The sequence below is a fragment of the Telmatherina bonti genome, assembly GCF_933228915.1.
Source record: "Telmatherina bonti genome assembly, chromosome: 23".
In the NCBI taxonomy this organism is placed as follows: domain Eukaryota; kingdom Metazoa; phylum Chordata; class Actinopteri; order Atheriniformes; family Telmatherinidae; genus Telmatherina; species Telmatherina bonti.
Genome location: NC_136632.1, coordinates 6471074 through 6491362, shown reverse-complemented (window position 1 = coordinate 6491362; position 20289 = coordinate 6471074). Strand labels below are relative to the sequence as shown.

General features: G+C 42.7%; 1 protein-coding gene across 2 annotated transcripts in view; it reads right to left on the bottom strand.

Moving 5' to 3' along the window:
* kmt2e (lysine (K)-specific methyltransferase 2E) overlaps window positions 1-20158 on the bottom strand; it is a 28223-nt gene extending 8065 nt beyond the window's left edge. For both annotated transcript variants that reach the window (XM_079263572.1, XM_079263573.1), the window contains exons 1-13: window positions 19871-20158; window positions 11003-11187; window positions 5311-5422; window positions 4544-4773; window positions 4290-4429; window positions 3618-3799; window positions 3479-3517; window positions 3182-3382; window positions 2918-3048; window positions 2629-2746; window positions 2432-2541; window positions 2095-2347; window positions 1227-1325 (exon numbers count right to left, since the gene is read on the bottom strand). In XM_079263572.1, coding sequence (XP_079119698.1) covers window positions 1227-1325; window positions 2095-2347; window positions 2432-2541; window positions 2629-2746; window positions 2918-3048; window positions 3182-3382; window positions 3479-3517; window positions 3618-3799; window positions 4290-4429; window positions 4544-4773; window positions 5311-5422; window positions 11003-11073 — 1686 coding nt within the window. In that variant the 5' untranslated portion in view covers window positions 11074-11187; window positions 19871-20158. The remainder of the gene's footprint in view (window positions 1-1226; window positions 1326-2094; window positions 2348-2431; window positions 2542-2628; window positions 2747-2917; window positions 3049-3181; window positions 3383-3478; window positions 3518-3617; window positions 3800-4289; window positions 4430-4543; window positions 4774-5310; window positions 5423-11002; window positions 11188-19870) is intronic.
* Window positions 20159-20289: the final 131 nt, after the last annotated feature.

The window sequence follows — 20289 nt, the reverse complement described above, 5'->3', positions numbered from 1 at the left end:
TTAGTTATTGTTCCTTTTTTAAGTCTCCAGTTATTTGAGTGACTGTTGTAAATTCAGCCTTTTCTTTAATGAAAGGGGACGAATACATATGAGCACAACTGTACAAATAACCACAAATATACTAAGCTAGTCTACGACACTTAACAAGGTAGGAAGACAAAAAAAAAAAAATAAATAAATAAATAAAAACACTCAGGAAAAAACACCTAGTTGTTTTTTCAACCAACAGGATCTTTGGGATCTGTGTCTGGATGCTGAGCCAGCAAACAGCACCATCTCCACTGGACCTCGCTGCAGAGCGGATTTGCAACGTCCTCGTGCTTTTATGACACATGTAAATTGTTAGTGAGACTTCTGGACTCCAGTAGCAGAGCTCTGTCCGGAGACACTCTCCATGGAGGGCAGCTTATTGGATGTCCTATAGTCAGTGTGGCCCTGGCAACAAGGCTCCACCTTCTGCAGCCCCTCCTGCCTCCCATCTAACCATCATCTCTCTCGCTGATTAGCACAACTGTATGTTGCCCAAAAGATGAGTCAGCACTTTACACCTTAGGTCCACCGTGTGAAATGAAGCTGACTGCAGGGTAATTTCCAGAGCGAGCGAGTGTGTGTGTGTGTGTGTGTGTGTGTTAGTGTAGTGTGCTTGGCTCTCAGGGGCATGAGGCCATTTGGCAGAGGGAGAGGAGAGCGGCTGATACCATGATAGGCCATTTTAAGCTTGCGGCCGTAATGAAGGTTAGGAGAGAGTTATACTCAACCTTTAATGCACGCTGGGGGATAGTTTGAGTGTGCATGGAGACAATGAATGGGATTTGTTTCCACTGATGGGAGGGAGGTGTTGTTTACAGGCATGTTATACTGCAGGCCTATTCATTTTCACACACGGAGAAGGAAAAAGGCAACAACTGAGGAAAATGAGTGAATGACAGACAGGTGCAAAGCCTCAGAGCTGAAGGAGGGAGGAAATTTATCAATGATTAAATAAAAACAAATTAGGGCTGAGCAAAACAGCAACAGAGGGATTGGCAGCAGGGATGAGTGATGAAGATGAAGCTAGTTTAATGGAAGAGAGGTAAAGGACAGCTGCGCCTATCCAAGCCCTCAGCAGACAAATAGTCACACCTCACCCAGAGAAACGGCGTAGTTTTTGTTTTTTAGTTTTGCTCTTTCTGCTTAGTGGCTGCATAGCAAAAACAAAGCTGTAGCCCCTAGCTTGGCACACTTACCATCTTCCTCCTCCTCTCTGCAATCTGCTCCTCTGACTCCATCTCTACTTCATTGCTAATGGAGGTTTTGTCTTCTAGATCCTCAAATAACTCAGGATCCTGTAAGAGGAGGGAAGAGCGGGGTATGGCGCTTTTATCACGGCTGATCATTCAGTCTGACTACAGACTAGAGGGAGACAGGGGAAAATGGAGGAGAGGACAGGTGGGGGAGAGGGGAAGAAGCTCTTCAAAGACACAAGGACAGAGTAAATGGATCCCTGGTGGTCAGTCACAATCAGGTGCTGCGTCTGCTAAGAAACTGGGGCCTGCTGGTCATCGTTGGAGCTGATGGGATTAGGTTATGACAACTTTAATATATATTCTTTCACCCTAAATCGACCTAAACTGAGCCGTGTGACTGATTTCTACATAGTCAAACACCATATTGACTATATTTGTCTAAATTAAACCTTCCTGATGAACCCTGTTATTCAACACTGCGCTCTGACTGTACACATCTCGCCATACGAGTGACGTACGTGCTGTCAAATCTTAACTATTAGTATTTATGAGGGACTGATGAAAATGCCTACACTACCGATCATTAGTTTGGGAACAGGTTCTCACTGGATTTAATGGGAACGTCTTCCCAAACGTAGAGCTTGTAGTGTTCAGGGAGGATGGGAAAAAGAGGGAACTAGACAGGATGTTTATCAAAGAGGTGGATAACAATGGAAAACACATGCAAAGACAATCTTATGAAAAGAAAAATAAATAACAAGCATGAATTGTGAAAGTCTTTGCAAGAAAAATAATGATTAACCGTCTGATATTTTAGAGTGCGGTGTGTGAGAGAAGGGTGGATGGTGTGTTCATGATGTAGTCTTGCCTGGTTGTTTGAGATGGAAAGGCGGAGAGGAGAGAGCTTTCTCTGCTTGCTGTCGCCCAGACATTTGCCCTTTCCCTCGCCATCTAAAGCCATGTTCTGGTTCTGGCCTTGGTCATCCCGCACCATGTCCTTGTCCTTGCGACTCCCTCTGCGTCTGCTTCCAGAACCCAAGTTTTCAGTGGGTTCCTGGTTGTGCTTCAGCACCGGGCACTCCTGGTTCCCCTTCACACAGGCACAGTCCACCTTGTATTTACTAATAACATCAAAAGAAAAAGAATAAAAAGTCAAATAACTTTACTCTGCATCCTGCTTCAAGTTAAAAAAACAACAAACTCACCAGCTGCCATAGTCAAAATCAAAACCGATTGTGATCTCTGTGCCCTTGCTGATAGGCCTCAGTGAGTAGATGTACAAATGCAGCATCCCATCCTCGATGACATGCCGCACCTGGACAAGTTTTAACGTTTGATTAGCAAAACCTGCAGGTTGTTTCACTTGAATCAGCTGATTATTATGTCAATTATGTTTACATACTTCCGAGTTGGGGGTGCAGGAACGACGGATGAAGCGCGCTTCGTTACCAAAGCTGCGAGCGTCTACACACATCTCCACTCCGTCGAATTTAGAATAAAATAACACAAAAGGGTATGGCCTGGAAAGGAAAACAAGTCGGCGCTCAGAACAGAAAACACTCAATACAAACACATTTTGTGGCATTAATTAATTTAGCCAGTTAGGAAAACAGACCCAGAAGAGGTTAAAGGTACAAGTTCTATTTTAACCAGACAAATCCAAGGAGAAGTCCCTTGATGAGCATCCTTACCTCTTAAAGAAGTATCCGTTGGCCTCAAACTGCTGTCGAAGCATGAACTTTCCCCTGTACTCAATGATGAGGGAGTCTGGGGCCAAGTCTCGCACCGCCTTGAGGATTTTCTTGTTCTTCTGAACTTGACTCTGAACAAGACAAACAGCCTGACATGATCAAAAATCCTGAACAAGCACAAAAGCCCCAAAAGGAAAAGACTTGTGTGAGGAAAGACTTAGCGGATGTTTGGGTGTGACTATGCATTAAGAATGCGGTTTATACCTCCACTGGGGGTTTGAAAGATGCTGGGTGTGTATTATATGCCAGGCTCTTGCCGTCGCCTTGCTCTTTAACACGCAACAGGACCTGAACGTCTTCACTGTACTGATTGCTGCTGGCCTCCTCGTAGCGCTCCATCCACGTCTTGATCTTATTCTCCCACATGGATGAGTGCTCTGCAGGCTCCTGCTCTGGAGCGGCACCCTGAAAAACAACAACAAGAGTAGATTATGCTAAAGCTTAAACAGAATAATGAAAGACTTACGTGGAAGATGAGTTTTTTTTAACCTCTCTGCTTACCTTTACTCTTGAGGATTTTCTGGATCCCTCTCTGAAAGCCTGCAGGGGAAATAATGAAATAGAAACTAACATTAAAAGTAGTTCAAGCATAATAATACAATTAGACACTGTTCACATAATTGAATGATTTAAAGTTGACCTTCTTAGCGCGTGCAGAGGAAGCTGGAGGCTCTTTTTCACCACTCTTTTTACGCTTCTTATCAGCCTGCTTATTGCCAAGGCGCCCAGTTGTCAGGGTGATGGTGGTAGGTGTGTGTTGGAAGGCGGAGTAAAGCTCTGGGGGAACCTCATCTCCACTCTCCGTAGCACTGGTATCCCCATCTGAACGAGACAAAAATACATTTACAAAGTAAATCAACAAAGAAACTTACTTTCCTGCTGATAAAAGCCAGATTAAATCCTAGTCTAGATAAAATAATGCAAGACGAAGCGAGCCACGACACAAATAACAGCTGTAATTTGCTGCTTGTCCAGCAGGTGTCGCTGTAGCAATGCTCACACTGGAATAAACTGAGGCCAGCCTGCAGGGGGAGGAAGCTGCAGCCCTACACTGCTTACAACCTGCAATGTTCACTAACAAGCTGGCCGTTTACTGCAGCTCGGAAGCCAGGAAAAGCAGAACCGAGATGTGAATCTGTGGGTTCTCAAAGAACATTTCTAACGTCTCATAACTCTCACTGGCGAATGCAGCCACCTTTACGTCACTGTGCTGCAATTTTGTAGAGATGTTTCAAAACGAACTGAAACACTACGACCAAAAGTTTTTTTTAAAAAATGAATACTGGGTCATGGATATGCATCTTGTATTTACCAGATAGGCACTCTCTTTTCCTGGTCTGCAGCAAGATGGCCCTCTCTCTGTCCAGGTGTCGTGGTTGGCAGCGCTCACACAGGTAGGTCTCGGGAATGTTCTGCCTGTCGATGCCCATGCAGTCTATGTGCTGCCAGGCACTGGTAAAAAGACAAACAAACAAAAAGTTTTTTTACTTTAACTTTAAGCTTAAAGTTTGATGTTGCTGATCGAAACAAAAAAAACCCAGAAAAAAACCGAGCCTTTGCTTTTACCTGCACTTGTCACAACAGATCATGTAGCCGTCGTCATGGGTGAAGCCACAGATGCAGCGGGTGATGTCAGCCCCGTAGCTGCCATCTTCTGACGTGCTGAGCGTGGTGCCCCTGGATGCTTCATCCTGTCCCCCTGGAACAAACAGCCCTCCCTCTCCTTGTCGGATCAACATGGAGGGTGGAGGGGAGGCCGGCGGCGTAGGTGGGGGCCGCGCCCCATAATTATGGTCCTGATTGAAGGACAAAATGTGTCCAGGTCATGGATGATGCTCAGTAAAGAGTCAGTTTTTCTGCACAGTCACTAATGATGTTATCTGAAGCCACATTTATAGTTTTACAATATGTTTAAATAAAAAGTCAACGCAGCGCTGGTCCATATTCAGTTTCAAGATTCAAGAGTGCCAAGATCATTTAATTTCTGTATGGGAAACAAGGGGACCCTTGCTGTGCTGCCACATTATTAGAGAACATAAACTGGTATCCGACACACACAGCTCCAACTCCACAGTACGGTTGAGTTGATGCTGACACTTTTAATTCAAACCACGTTTACAGACTTTACACACAATTATTCATGGAACATGAACCCATTGTTTTAGCTCTGCTTTAATTGTTAGCTGCTGTGTTGCCTGGCGGAGCTTCATGAAAACACCAGCTGATGTTACTGTCTTGACAAGTCAACACAGGGTTTTTTCAGTGCAACACGTGGCTAAAACTCAGGGGTTTTTTTGTAGGAAGGTGAGATCAAGTGGAGTGTGTGTACTCACAGCGTAAGGCAGGCCAATGTAGCTGTGGGAATGGTGAGAACTGCTGCTGTAAATCTGGTGCGGGTAGCTGGACTTCTCCACCACCACAGGGCTGGCCTCCACCGATTCTGGTCTGTTTGGTAGAAACACACAACACACACAGACAAATACTTATTGTTGACTGAACCACTGACAACGAGGTTACCCTGCATATCTCATGCATAATGTCACTCCTAAACTTACATTAAGATACGAGAACATTACGAACACAAATCAGGGTGCAACTCTTAGTAGTGATGCAGCGATACAGAAAAACTCTGAACACCACATCAAGTTAAGCACAAGCAGCAACCTCCCGTGGTTAAAAGTGAAGCATGTGCAGAAGTGCATAAAATCGCAGTTCCCCCTTCATCCACTAGGGGCTCCAAAACAGAGCAAATCCCCACAGACTCCCATGTTAAAAAGACCAACTTCACGGCAGAAATAAACTCAAAAATCTATTTTAGGTTGAATAGGTCAGATTTACCTTCATGACAACTGTGGGGGGGGAGTTAATTTTTTTCTAACTCGCCGGTTTAAAAGTAATTTAATCACAAAATTCGGCATATTTAGGGGAGTGTCCTTTTGATTGACAGGTACCAGATCTCCCGCTTCAAGTCAAAAGAACGTAGAACAACCGCAGTTTTTAGCCGGTTAACAACGTGGCTTAGCTGGGTAGCTCCTGTTATCTCCGGGTTATCTCGGTTACCTCAGCTACAGGCATCTCAGAGTTCGCGCGATGTCAATCATCCACCATGACACTCACAGCCCCCCTCTCAGCTCCACCTCTTTGCCCATATTTGTATTTTCCGGGTGAGACGACACGCATGCCTCTGCCAAGATGGCGACTGTAGGAACCGCACACCGAGCTTCAATTCAGCTCTTCAGAAACGTATGGGTGATGTGATGGAGGCTCCGTCCATCTTTTATATACAGTATATGTTTATGCATTAACAAGCTAATAGCCTCAATCCAAATTGGCAATTCTGATGAAATATTAATAAAGTAATAATTTGTAAGATGTTTTTAAGAAGGAACGCACGGTCTCGTTTACATTTTCTATGATAATAAAAATGCCACCATAAAGGCAGACCTTTGTTATAACTAAATTCTAGTTTTCTGAAAAGAGCATTGTTTATTTAAATGCCTGAATTAACTCAAAAGTAACATTTTAATATTTCAGAGGCTTTTTGTAGATTTGACATGAATAGAAGTGACTGCCTTAAATCAGCATGTGATATCTCACCAATTCTTGGCTCCTGAGCAGTATTTTAGCAGATTTTGTGATTTAAACCTCTACTGTAAACAATGGGAATAATTATCATGCTGTCAAGAGAGCAAAAGGCAAAACAAAGTCACTTCACATCCAGCAACACACTGCTAACCGTCATGTCCCCTCAAATGTACTTCAGAGCCCGACAACAGGAATAAATGTCAAGATTACAGACAGTTTTATCCCTGAAACCAGATGTACAACACGGATAATCATCAGAAACATGTGCCATCTCTCACTTACACAAGCCAACACAATGATTGTTTTTCCTAGGCTAGTCCAACCAAACCAGTAGATCTGCTTTCCCCAGATCCCAGTGAGGCTAAAGGAACCTGTTTAGCCGTTTGAGAGCGACCTACCCTCATGATTTGATTAAACTATTCTACAGTTGCTGAAGAAGTGGTTTTGGAGGAAGAGGGAAGTGGAACTGGTAAAACAGATGGTGTGAGACAGGATGGTCAGTTAAGAGAGGTAAGAAAAGTAGAAAGGGGAAACATGAAGAGCAACTCACACTTAGCGTGAGATATCCACATGGCTGGTTGTTTAATGAAGTGAAAACACACTTGATCCTTCTCTTTACCGAGTGCAGTAAGAAAAACTGCTCCAAGGTCAAAGACATACATTAACCACCAGAAAGTACACGTTTGTGTAGAAACTGAGGAGCATTTTAAAAGAAATACCAACTATGAGAGGGCGTGTTTTCTCAAACAAAGCAAGGTAAAAAGCTTCCAACTTCATGTCCTCATGTACACTGGACATGATCAGCCTCTGAGCGGACCATGCTTGTCTACTGCAACTCAGTAACAACAGTATGATAAAATCACATTCAGGACAGACGTTTTCAGAAGATAACTCACTCATTACAATAAAGACAAAGTAAACAGTAAGGAAACAAGTAGAAATCCTGAACTAGACCTTAAACAGAAGGTATACATTTCACTCTGTGTCCTACCTTCTAATGACTTCCTTCCCTTCCTAAACTGAACCCCTAGGTAAGTTCTAAGTCGGTGCCACAGTACCTGTGTGAGCCCTTCTATTGCTCTGCTTTCACACCAAACGAGCACTGTGCAAGGCTTCCTGTGTGCAATACTGCCTGATTCTTCACTGTCAAACTGAAAATGTAACTGCATGCTGAGGTCTGGAGGCGGTACCCGGGCAAAGGGTGTGTGCGTACACAACTGTTACAGATTAATTTACCCGACTGTGCACAAAGACTTTCATTTAACAGGCGGAGTTGATAAATCATGCCAAGATCTGCTGATGACTCACCAACTTTCTACCTTTAATTATCAATCTGGCGAAATTCTGCAGTTTATAATCCAGGTATTTCATATGTGGCCAGAGTGCAAACATTTTTAACATATCTGTGAATACATAAGCTAAATAGTTTTTATCATAATGTGTCTGCTTCTGTAAAGAACACAGGAGGGTCTAGAGAGGGGTGTCAAATGAAAAAAATTGAGCCGCCAGAGGGTCCAATCTGGCCCATGAGATAGATGTTCTTTTTAAATATAAAACATTTACAAGGCGAGGTGATAGCTCATGTCTTCTGTCTTGTATAGTATTTAATAAACCTGACTTTAGCTTGTTTTATCAGTCAGTTCAGCTCATCAGGATTACAGCATGTGTTTAAAATATGCTGTTAAAGCTTCCACTAATTCTAGTGTCATGTCACGTTAGAAAGCCTTTGCCATTTTACATGTGGACAACAGAAGTTAACCCTTTAAAACCCATCTAAAATTATTCACAGGGTTCATGCAAGTCATTCTTTGACAAGCCGTTTATGCCACCAGATTAGTAGCTTTACACAGATATATGGGACATTACATTTGCAGCACCGCAGACGCATCTGGTTTTACAAGGTTTTCCATATCTTACAAAATGAATAAAAATGTGGGAGCATGATTAAAAGAATAAAACTTTTATCTTTTGTTGTGCTGCATGAAGAGCAGCAAGATCAAGCTAAAGGTTCCACGCGATAAAAAATAATTTTTATGGAACATGGTTATTTAAAGTGCATATACAATGCACTTAAAAAGAGAATATATAAATATTGTGGGTACATGCAGTAAAAATATTCTATCGAAATGTTCCACAACTATATTTATTCATTCGGCATTTTTTAGTTTTATCTGCTAAAGACAAAAAACTAAGCTGAAGAAAAAAAATATCTTATTTTATTGCATTTATTTCTGCAGTTATTGCTTGTTATATTAATTATAATGAAGTAATATTCAGCTTGTTACATTTTATACAGTGATCAAATCACTAGGCAACGTCATTACTGGTGGAATCAACTTTTTGTTGCCTGGTTTAAAGTTTAAATACAATAAAGTTTACTTAACAAAAAAGGGAAAAAGCTTTTCCGATTAGCTGACTGATCAATCTATTACAATCCAAAACTGCAGCCCCAGTGCCCTGTGATTGATCAGTTATCGTGCACATGTAAATAACAAACTGAGGCAAAATATTGGATGGTTAAATGTAAACAACCTGATAAAGAAATGTGGTGCTTGTACTATTCATGTTCTATTATGAAACGATATGAAAAACACTTTATTAATCGCCAAAGGGAAATTCAATAATATATTATTATAGTATATAATAAATAATATTAATTTAGAATAAATAATATTAATGTAGAATAAATAATGATATTATATATATATATATATATATATATATATATAGTATAATTTTACAGGTTCCAACCTACTGGAGCTTAATTTGTACCATGTGTGCCTCCTGATCTAAACCTAGCGACACCTCTGGTCTACAGTCAAAGCACACATATGTATGGACTGCTGAAAACCAGGTATGAGGCTCCAATACAAGCAGCTACAGCCTGCATTACTCTTATAAAACATGAGTGAAATAATGATGAATTAAAAACCACGTTCTATGATCTTTCAGATTCCCAGAATATTGACGAAAAAAGAGCAGATGTGAGTGAGAATACAAACGTCTGCTAACAGAGGTTGCTGAAGCAGAACGGAGAGATCAGCAGCACAGAGGAGAAAGAGCAGCCCTGAACAGCCAGAAGCAACACTTTGACTCCTGAAGAGCTCCCACTTGCTGCTATGGCAACAATACGCATTCTGGCAGCGAGTGCGCGCACGTTAGGCGGTGTGTGTGTGTGTGTGTGTGTGTGACTGTAGACACACACTGCATTAGCCAACAACTGGTAATGCTGCTGCAGACTTCAGGGGGACGTAGAGAGGACGTGAGGCTGTTTCTCTGGTGAGTCGCCACCCCCGCCATTACTCAGCTGACACTGAATTCTCCACGGAGCTGGATATGTCCTCGCATGTCCAGCTACACTACGTCCCTCCCGTCTGGACAGGACCGATGCAGCAGCAGGTGGAAACCCCCTTTTCCAGCTTGTTATCTGCTTTTGAATAAACCTGCAGCAGGCAATCAGTCTGAGTATAGGTGGACAAAGGTGGGGGCTAATTCTACCCCCAGTGGTAGCCGAGCTCTATGGAGATGAGGAGGGAGGGGGTAGGGGCGGGGGACGCGCTGGGACTGTTTAAGACGCCATATCTGTGAGACGACCACCTGTCACTCAGGCCAGTGACTATGGCAACAAGCCCTGCGCAGTGCAGAGAGAAGGGAGGGGAGCGAGGGGCAGATACCATGGCAACTCAAGCTGTCACGGCAACAGCTCTGATGAAGGCAAAGGGGAGGGCTAGCCCTCTTTTAAAGAGACAGGAGCCCCTCCGTAAGTAGATGACATACATTACTCTTTAGTCATACGCGGACGTCTTGCTTCGTTTAGTTGACCAGATAAAGCCGCGGCAATGTCCTTGACGAGACTATAGGAAATGGAGAGGAGGGGCGATAGGAGGCTTGTTGCCATGGCGCCATGCACCATTTCTGCTCCACTGACTGAATGCGGTGTACACATGTGCAAACACCAAGCCACAGCTTCGGACAAGGATCATGGGAAAGGATTTTGTGGTACTTGTGTGGTGCTTTAGAGATGTTCCTGAATGAGTTAAACAGTTAATGTCCACATCACGCAGCATAGATGCCGAGACCACACGGGCCTTTAGACTGAGCGGCCTGCTTCATTAACAGTAACCTTGTAAACACAAGAGACTTGAAACGCAGGACTGACTCAAACCATAGAAAAAGAGAGAAGATTCAGTCATTTCAAGAGGCACGTTGAGGCATATGAAAGGAAAGAGTGTGTGAATCAAGCTACAGAGAGGTGAGATGTGAGAGAAGAGCAAACCTTAAGGTTAAACATGGGGAAAGAAGATGGAGGTGAAATGGAGAGTAAAAGTGAAAACCAAGTGTTTTTGTGTGGGTTAAAAACGTAGATGTTATGTAGAGATGAATTAAAAGAGGAAATGGGGGCTTGAAAAGTCTTAATGGTGAAGTCCTGGTGTTACTCACTCTGAGCCTGCAGCCATTTCCAGGTATGAGGTGTCTGCTGTGTCCACCCCTACTGGGATGACTATGCTCATGACGTTCTCTGCTGATCAGTTCTTGTCCTACTGAGTCCAGAGAAAGGGAGTCCAAAACACTGAGGCATGCCAGCCACAGCAGTCATTGCAGACATCTAAGTGCATCCACAAGGCCTGAAAAAACACAACAGATGGAGGGAAAGGGTAGACAAAAGGAGAGGAAGAAAAAAAAAACACTCGGTTAATATTTTGCAGAAGGATAAATAGATGATCCTTTAACAATGTTATTTATTTAACACCGTGAACACAGACTGAAGCGCGGCTGCAGTTTCTTTTCAACCTGAAATTGTCACTCAGAGTGAAAACAGGGTATTTCCAGCACATGTAGATGAATGATTCACAATTTCAGACTTTGACAGAAGTGTTTGTCAGGAATTCCCCCTGGCAAAGCTGCCATATTGGAGGTTATTGACTGATGGGAAGCAGGAATATACAACATTTTTAGGGTGAAGCCGGTGCTGCTGCTGTGAAATGCGCTAAAGAGACCTCTACTCTTTCTCTGTCAGGAATGCATAAGCCTGCACTGTAAGAAAACTCCCACAAAGGGGAGCAAGAGCACACACACAGCAGCCAGCCTCCATGAAAGAAGGGAGGAAAAAAATGCAACACACAGGCCACCACCCCCCCTTCATGAGGAGCATTGCTCCATACTGGGGACTGCATTAGCAGGAAAGCTTATGTTTTTAATTATGATTGCTCTCTTAGCATCGCCACAACCACACATGAAAATACAGCCATGACATCAAGTTAATAATGAATTATTCTGGCTCTAAGGACACACATGTAGAGCCTCTTTGGTCCAACAGCAGAAGGCTTTGACCAATAAATTATATGCTCCAAGCAGCATGGATGCAAATATTAAGCCAGTATTCGTATCTGATGGGAATCCAGACGGGAGCATATGTGTCAGTGTGGCTGCCCCTGATACAGAGAGCTCTGTTGATAAGCGGGATTAGTGGGAGGGACAGATGCTGAGACAAAATAGGCTGGAGGTCACACCTCCGCCTGCTCATGAAAACCGTGGCCATACAAAAGCCCAAATCACGGCTATGGGTGTCGATGGGAGAACAGCTAGAAAGTAATAATGTGCCATGTATTAAGTAAGGGCAAACTTTGCAAGAAAAAGAATCCCAAATAGAAATACACGCCTCTGCATGCCCGCTGGGCTTTGAGAGGAAAGAATTCAGCTCAGCATGCCCTCTGACAGACTTAAAAATCCCCGTCTAACCAATTTACAGTGTCTTTCGAAGAAGCTGTATTTCATGACCAGGTTAGCTTCAAACCTTGACAGCAAAGCTTCTGCCAAAGAACTTCAGAGCACGTGTTGGGAAACACAAACGATAAGAGTAGCCTTAGATTAAGAGTCATTTCAGGCATTAAGTTCCCCAAAGCTCCAGGCCAAACTAACAGGAGAAAGACGACCCTGGTGAGTTCATGTGTCATCTAAGGCTACTGAAAGGATCAGCTTTCATACATACATGCTGATTCTGAGAGCAGTGGCTGTGTGTAACTCTGTTAAATACATATTAAATGATGGACAGTGATTTAATTGCAACACATTCTGCCATTAAGATGTTGGAAAGTTTTGCAGAAACACCAAAATGACACTCCTTTTGGTTAATTTCAGAGGCCCAGAATATCTCAAATGTTGTGAAAAATCTTTCCCTCAAAGCCGTCAACTTTCCCCCTCATCCACTAATGTGTATGGATATATATATATATATTTATGTGTGTGTGTGTGTGTGAGACCAAGCCTCGCTGTAATTAGTGAGGAGTATGCACAAGAGTTCACGATCACACATGCAGCTCCCACTAAACTCATAGAAACAGACGGATAACCTCTCGCCATGTCCGCTCTAACATGTTGAATAAATGAGGCTTTCAGAGCGGTGTGCAAACATGCGCTGCAGCCAGACACGGGAAAGACTGGCAAAAATCAGGCGAAAAAAAAAAAAAAGGAAAACAAGTAGAGAACAGCAACATTCCTGACTAAATCAGAGCTGTGCTGTGACTGCCTCGGCCTGCTCCTCCTACTTCCTCTAGGAGACCTGCCCATCACCCTGGAGAAATGCAGCCACAGAGAAGAACCACCCCCCTTCCTTCTTGTGCCCAGTCACCCCACCCTGGTGGATTTCTCTCCCTCCTCTGTGCACTTCCTAAATAAACCCGAGACAGTAACGTAGAACGGAGGGGAAGGGGAATGTCGCAGACACAGTTCCTAATTACAAGAGGACCATGAGAGACCATTTAAAGCCACCTTCAGCTCAAACTGCTGCTGTTATGGAAACATGTGAGAGGAGTGTGTGGTGGGGGAGACAGACACATGCACAGGGGAGGGTGAGTAAAACAGGGAAACCCACCTAAAAAAAAAAAAAAAAACACACAAAAAGTGGATGTTGGTTGGGGGGAAAAAAAAAGAAAAAAAAAAAAAAAAGAAGCCATAAGATGAAAGTGGTTTAGGTTTTTACAGTAAAGCTGTTTGCCTTTTATTTGCTCACTAAATAGATTTCCTTGCGCTACAGGGAGCTTTACAAATCACCAAAGCTCCTCCATTGGAGAGGGCAGAGGGGTGGGGGAGGTGTCTGACAGTGATGCTACACAGCTGAGACCTGGGTGGACTCTGGGTGGCAGAATGGAGCACATAGCGTAACCCACTCTCTCCTCACTCACGGAGGGGACACAGTCACGTCATTGTGTGTGGAATAGCTGTCCTTTTAAGACAGAGCTGCACTGAAGTCCGTGAGGGAAAACCCATACCATCATGTTCATCCACACAGCTCACTGCAGTGACTCAGCTTAGGAACTGTTAACACACAAATACAGTCATTTACAGGAAGTTTGACCCAAAAGGAATGCAGGCCTGGCCCCTTCCTTTCCCCGCCATGGACGCATCGCATCTGCCTTGTTCTTCATCAATCAGCATGCCCATCGCTGCACTCAGGCACTGAAGGTGAACTCATACATCAATACAGAAGGGTACACAAATGCAAGCAGGTTTGCAGTTACAATTGCAAAGGACAACGAGGACATTAATGAACATGAAAAAGTTGGAAAGTTATGGCTATGTTGCATGCTCATAGAACGACTAACCATTTCCTGCCGCGCTGCTTGAAGCATCAGAAAATAAACATGAGGAAAATTAGAGGTGCTTAAAAAAAAGGTAGTTAAAAGTATTGAAATCAGTGTGTTGTGAGCACTGTTCAAACTGTGACAAAGTACGCTTAAGACAGCAAGAATGGGGAATGTCATGCCTGTTTAAGAAAACTCCTGGATACAGTTTCATTCTCTCTGCTGTTTAGAGTCTATGTATGGTCATGGGAGAGCTCCTTCAAACATTTCAGACTGGGACTGGTACAGATCACATCAAACTACGTGCCGAATCTTAACATGACTGCAGATGTGAGATCCACTATAATCCTGCTGCCTTGACTGGGAGAGCCATTGTGATTAGAGGCTGACAAGCAGGAACATATGGAGCTGGTAACTAATTACAGCATTTGGAGAATGTGCAGCCCGGCTAACTAAAACGCGAGCTATGTGTCCATGTGTGCAGAGAAAACAGGGAGAGGCTATGCAGCGCCTAAAGTGCAAAAATAACTTTAATAGCAACTCAACTTCCATTAAAACAGTGTTTGATGATCAATTTCATGGCTGGGCTGCAATGCCGTTACATCACCAACACTAACAGTACGTCCCTGCTTCAGTCAGCCCAACCATGAACGTACTGTAACATGGGTGCAGCAACAGGAAGGTTATGGAGGTGCTGCAAGGCTGCAGCCTCAGCAGCTCCGGCACTAAAGCCACCTGTCAGGGAGACAGCTTGCTAGTTTAAAGAGGGATCTGTTACGGCCCAGCCAGCAGCACAAAAACAGGTCACCTGAGCCCTGGCTTCTCTTCCCAGCTGGGAAGCCATGTGACTGAGCTGGGCTCATGAGCCATTCAGCTTTGTCTCTGGGTCTCTTGGGGTCTGGGCACCACACATGTGAGATCACTGGAGACAGAGAAGCAGCAACGTAGCTTGGTCCCACACAGAGGTGTATCGAAACAGACGTACGTCAGAAGTCCTACTGTCTCAGGTATTACAATTTATCGTCTAGAGATTAGGAGGAGCAAAACATAAGTTTAAAAAAAGAATAAAAAGAAGACTTGTGAGTGTGTGGCTTCCATCTGTCCCCATCAATATATCAATACACAAACAGATGTCCTTCCAAATCCTGGTCCAGCTCTTCTGTCTCCATTAAGAATAGCAGAAGAAGCAGCCATATTAAACTCAGATCTTGGTTGTATATGCTCGTGCATCTCAGAGTTCAAACCGGAGTTTGGGTGAGAGGAGATGTGTGTCATCTGAAGCTGTCACGAATCTATGGTGCTTGCCAAAGTGCTCTGTTCCTATGGCAGAGGAAGACAGGCACCACACCTCCACTCTCCATCTCCGTTAGCACCGCAAACAAAACACTCACTATCCTGCACAAGGCCATCAGGACCACATTAAGACAATTGGGTATTTAAACTGCTTGTTCAGGTATCATTTATACAGAAAAAAAAAAAAGATTAATGAGTATTTAAACAGAGACCTCTGCTCCTTTACAAGGATAAGAGATTGCCTGGGATTTAGTGTATTAAAGGCAGAAGCTAATTAGAAACAACATAGCTCTCACACTCATCTTGTAGTAGCTGCTCAACTTGATTTATTAGCAGCAAAAGGCAGATGATGCCCAAACTGGAAACATTCTGATCATTTTGTCAAGAATACAGATGTGTTTCTTAAAACAAACTATTTCAAACAGATGGTTTGATCATTTAACATTAATTAGTTATGCTTCAGCTTTGTTGCATCAAATAATTTATACATAAAAACTGTCTGCAAACAACATGATTACAGCAACATAACTGCATTTATCTTTTTAGTAGTTTGCACCATAATTAATTCTGAATATGAGGTTAGATTTCCACACACAATGTTGATGAGAAACTTGGAAAATGTTGAGAATTTTTTAAACAAGCAGCTCTAAAACTATCAGGAGGGAAAAAAGTTTCTTGGCAAGAGTGACGAAGAAACGTCTGAGCGGAACAAAGTGCCAAAGTTTGTCCCACAGGGTGAAGCAGAGAAAAGGACAGCTGTGGCACAAGATTAAATTCTACCCTGCAAACCAGAATTCATTTCCTTAATTTTTAATTGATGCATTTATTATTTGGGGAGGGAAAGTGCAGAGAAAAATAAATTATCTTGTCAAACAATAAAAATTTATCCCAAATTTATCATATTATATGGCACATGTGTCAAACTCCAGTATCCTGCTGGTTTTTGTTGTTTCTATGCTCCAACACACCTGACCAAAATTCATAAATAGGTTGACAAGAAGCTTTAATATTAATTTGATATAAATCAGGTGTGTTGGTGGAGGGAAACAACAAAAACCTGCCGGATACCGGCCCTTGAGGACTGGAGTTTGACGCCCCTGCTTTAGGGAATTTACTAAAATAAAAAAAAAACCTGCATCCAGACAGCGTTTTAACTGCTCTACATTGTGTGTATGTAAACATAAAGATCTAGTCACAACACTAACTGAAATAGTACTTTATTGCAGCCTATAAAATCAATTTGGCATCAACACAAAGAGCAAGAGCTTTGTTATCTCTTACTTTTGAATGTACTTTGTGAACTCACTACAAGCCTTAAGCAAGCCATCTTTTGATCTTAAAATGCTAGTGAGCAATCACTACCACCACCAAATGACCTACCTACATACTTCAACATATAAATAAAACATCAGGTGCATTTATTTTACACTACAGGGGATTAAACCAACTATAATACTGTAAATAAATCATTCCTGGTAGTCTGTGTATTCAACAGATGTGTTAAAGTGTTTTTTAATGTGTTATACAGGGGCACTTTAGGACCCATTTTAAGCTGCTTTTATTTGTTTTTAAATGTCTGAATGGTGCTGCCCCGCTGTACCTCTCTGAGCCCCTCCATCCTTACACACCCTCTCCATCTCTCAGGTCAGCTGACTAACTACTTCAGTCTGTACCGAGGACGAAAGGGAAGCTCAGGGGGGACCGGGCCTTTGCGGTGGCAGCACCTAAACTGTGGAATGAGCTTCATTTACACATTAGACAGGCCTCCACTATATCTGCTTTTAAATCTGTACTGAAGACCCATTTATTTAAGCTGGCTTTCTGCACAATAAGTTGACTTTTTAGATCTGATTTTATTTTGATTGCTTTGATTTTCTTTTACTTTTTTTTTTAGATGTCTGAATTTTTTTTTTAAGTTGTCCTAATGTATGTTATTTATTATGTTCTTTAAACCCCCAACAATGTGTCATTTTGGTCAACATTGTTGTTTTTGAAGTTCCTTATAAATAAAGCTGTATTGTATTGTATTAATGCATCTTAATAAAATCCACTTTATGTGGTTGATAAATAAAGCATATTCTACTGGTTTCTATATGAAAGCATGCATTAAATCATGATCCATGACGCATGTTAGATGTTTTATTTTTAGTGTAAAAATAAACAGTATATTCTTTCTAGCTACACAGAGCTGGTCTAAACGAGGTGTGATCCAGATTGCTTGACGTTACTGTAACCAGAGCTAAAATAAAAAGCCAGTGTTGTGTAGTAGCTTCTCTGTGAGTATGTCGGCGCTGCAGTCAGTCCAGCCTGTAGGGGTGTGGAGGGCACAACGTTGCTATTATGTTACCACAACACCCTGCTGCTGCTGTCGCCATTTTCACAGCCTTTCTCAGGACGGCGTGTGGCCAGGAGAGCCTCGCAATGGGAAGAAACCCCCCCCAAGAATGCAATCAATCAACTCTTTCACACAAGTATCACTCTGTCGGTACAGTTTCTGTGTTGTTACCAGTAATAAGTCGAATAGCAGGGCCAGCATTAGCCTCTCGACATGCAATGTTAGCAGGCACTGGGAGCGGTGAGACAACAGAAGCTTTACCTGTCTTTCATTTGGTCTTTTTCCACCTCTAAGCAGAGAAGCTGCTGAGAATATCGTCATTTGGGACCGTTTTAAGGCCAAAAATAACCCTGGTATGCAACAAACCGAGCTAACGGAGGCTAGCAGCATAATGCGTAGATGGTTACACGACAGGAGTGGATTAATGCTTGGGTCGTCACAGGCAGGAAAGAGCCTCGACATTTAGCAGATCGAGGCAAACCAAAAGCAGGCTGCACATTTCTACGGTAATTTGTGTCCGACTGGGTGATACAGTACAGTTCAGCAGGGCTAATGTTGCCAGAGAAGTTGCAAATTGCACGAGTGGGGCGAGATATACCCAAGTGGAACATCCCCTCCCCCACGGTTGCAGCATTTGATCCCAATACACACCGACTAAATTAAGAAGCTGCGAAATGTACCTTTAAGTTAGACAGAAGCTAAATAGTTATGTTTGTTTAACATCGGGCCTTTTTTTTCCACTTTATCTGGTCATAACTGGGATTCCTCGCGTAGCTTGTGGGACCAGTTTGTAATGTAACAAGTAATTTAAGCCATTTTAAACAACACTTAGTTGCTCTGGATGTCAGCTAAACATGGTCAAGTATCTGTTTACATGTTAAAGCTCATTGTTAGCAGCATTGTACAACATTTCTCTGAACGGAAATAATGCTGTGAGGTGAGGCTAATAGGGCAGATTCAAGTTTGAAACTGGTGTTAAAATGTACTGTAAGACAGTGAAACAGTATTGAAAACACTATTCAAGCGACGTGAGATGTAGTTTTTAAAAAACTGGCGCCTTTGCTGACAATCCCTGTTAGATTTAATCTAATGTGCAGCAATACAACTGGTTGGAAATGAAGGGAGAAGCATTGTGTAGTGTAGCAGACACGGTTATGGTTTCTAGCTTGTAAAAATGTCACAATTACACGTTATAGGGCTTGTGATGATTTTCAGATACTCAACTTAGTGCAATAAAAAGATGAATAAGAAATACCGGAACAACATGACTTCTTTTATTTACAAAAATAAGATCCTATACAAAAAAGGGAAAATATGTTTTAATATAAAGTTTACCAAGCTAATACGCCAGCAAGACGAAGATCCAAATTAAAAACACTAAAATATGACCAGGCACAGCAAAACTGAGTGGATTTTATGGATGTACACAAAAGCAAATAAAACTGTGCGCAATATGGCCCGCAGTGTGTGTGTGTGTGTGTGTGTGTCAAACTAAACATCAAGTAACTCCCCCTTTACATCTGCTAATGTGTAGGAAAACATGAATGTTGCATTTTTACCTAGAATCTCACATCTGACAAGGTTAAATGAACACAGACCTTGTCATTACAGATCTATGTAGCGTTTTTTGTTTCATGTCTACAAGAGGAAAGAGGTTTTATAGAAACGTCGATCAAACGTGACTCTGGGCAACAGTCTGTGCATTTTCTGCCACTTTTACATACCATTAATGGGGTAACTTTGCTTGACGTTTGGCGTTTTTTCCACATTTTCAACAAAAAGTCAAAGCCCTGTTTGTTCTGTGTCAGGCTAATTTAAGCTAGTAGCATGCGCTAGTTAGCAAGTGCTCTGCTGGCTTGCCAAGTTAATTTACTGAGCTGTTTCAAGGTTTAATTAACATAAATAAGAAGGGAAAATAGATGGCACACAGACAGCCAGGTATGGCAGTGTTCATTAGTAAGTTATGAAGCTAAACCCGCCTGGTACTGGGTTAGCAGGCATCAGCATGATGTGCCTAGCCTGCTAACTAAAGCCAACAATACCCTTCCAGGTCGGATTTGTTCTCTCTCTAATAACTACAACTTAATGCAGCTGACTTACCGCTTTAAGTCCACTCTGGAGAACCTGAATAGCAGAAAGGGGACGTGGTGAGACCCCTGTCGCAGCTTCCACAACCAAAACAATACTTCAGTCCACACACTGCGGATCCTGACAATCTTTAAAATGTTGCTTTTTAAACTTGTCCTCTGAAGACTTCTGTCCTGTGGAAAAAACCCAGTTACCCCTCGTTTTACGCTGGGACCGGAATGTTACAAAAAGACTATGAGAAACCGTTAAAACTGAGCCCCAGTCAACGGAGACTTTTAGAAATTAGATCCCCTCAAACCAGTCTCTTTTCCCTTTGCAAAAATGGCGGCCCTGCCAGGACTGCCGAGACTCCGCCTCCCCCACGAGCCCCCCTCCCGCACCATCTCCGAACCTGGACTCCGCCCCCACATGCTGCGGGGCTCCACGGCCGC